Source organism: Gavialis gangeticus, unplaced genomic scaffold, assembly GCF_001723915.1.
Source record: "Gavialis gangeticus isolate Ggan-Ray unplaced genomic scaffold, GavGan_comp1, whole genome shotgun sequence".
NCBI lineage: Eukaryota > Metazoa > Chordata > Crocodylia > Gavialidae > Gavialis > Gavialis gangeticus.
Genome location: NW_017729018.1, coordinates 12,941,226 through 12,941,526, shown reverse-complemented (window position 1 = coordinate 12,941,526; position 301 = coordinate 12,941,226). Strand labels below are relative to the sequence as shown.

Genomic DNA, 301 nt, shown 5'->3' with positions numbered 1-301 from the left:
CCGGCGCCAGGGCGGCTGCCGCCCTGCTTAGCATGCAGCTCGGGTCGGCAGCCCGGGAGGGGGGCCCCGCCGCCGCATCCAGCCCCCCCCCCGCGCAGCCCGCACCTCGTCCCCGGAGAAGGCGGAGTGCAGGAAGGAGAGGATCCAGAGCAGTCCCATGGAGCCCGCATCCTGCAGCACCCGGCGGACGCGGCCCGCCCCGCCGCCCCCCCGGCTGCGTCTCGCGAGTGGAATTTTTCGGGCAGCGCCGGGTCCTGCCGCCAGGTGGCGCGAGCGGCCCGGCCGCGGGGGGAGGGGCCGG

The 301-nt window shown here is 78.7% G+C and overlaps 1 protein-coding gene across 1 annotated transcript in view; it reads right to left on the bottom strand.

The window, feature by feature from the left end:
- The window catches only part of APC2 (APC2, WNT signaling pathway regulator), a 32,244-nt gene extending 32,046 nt beyond the window's left edge, over positions 1-198 (bottom strand). The window contains exon 1 of the mRNA XM_019513162.1: positions 106-198. Coding sequence (XP_019368707.1) covers positions 106-159 — 54 coding nt within the window. The 5' untranslated portion in view covers positions 160-198. The remainder of the gene's footprint in view (positions 1-105) is intronic.
- Positions 199-301: the final 103 nt, after the last annotated feature.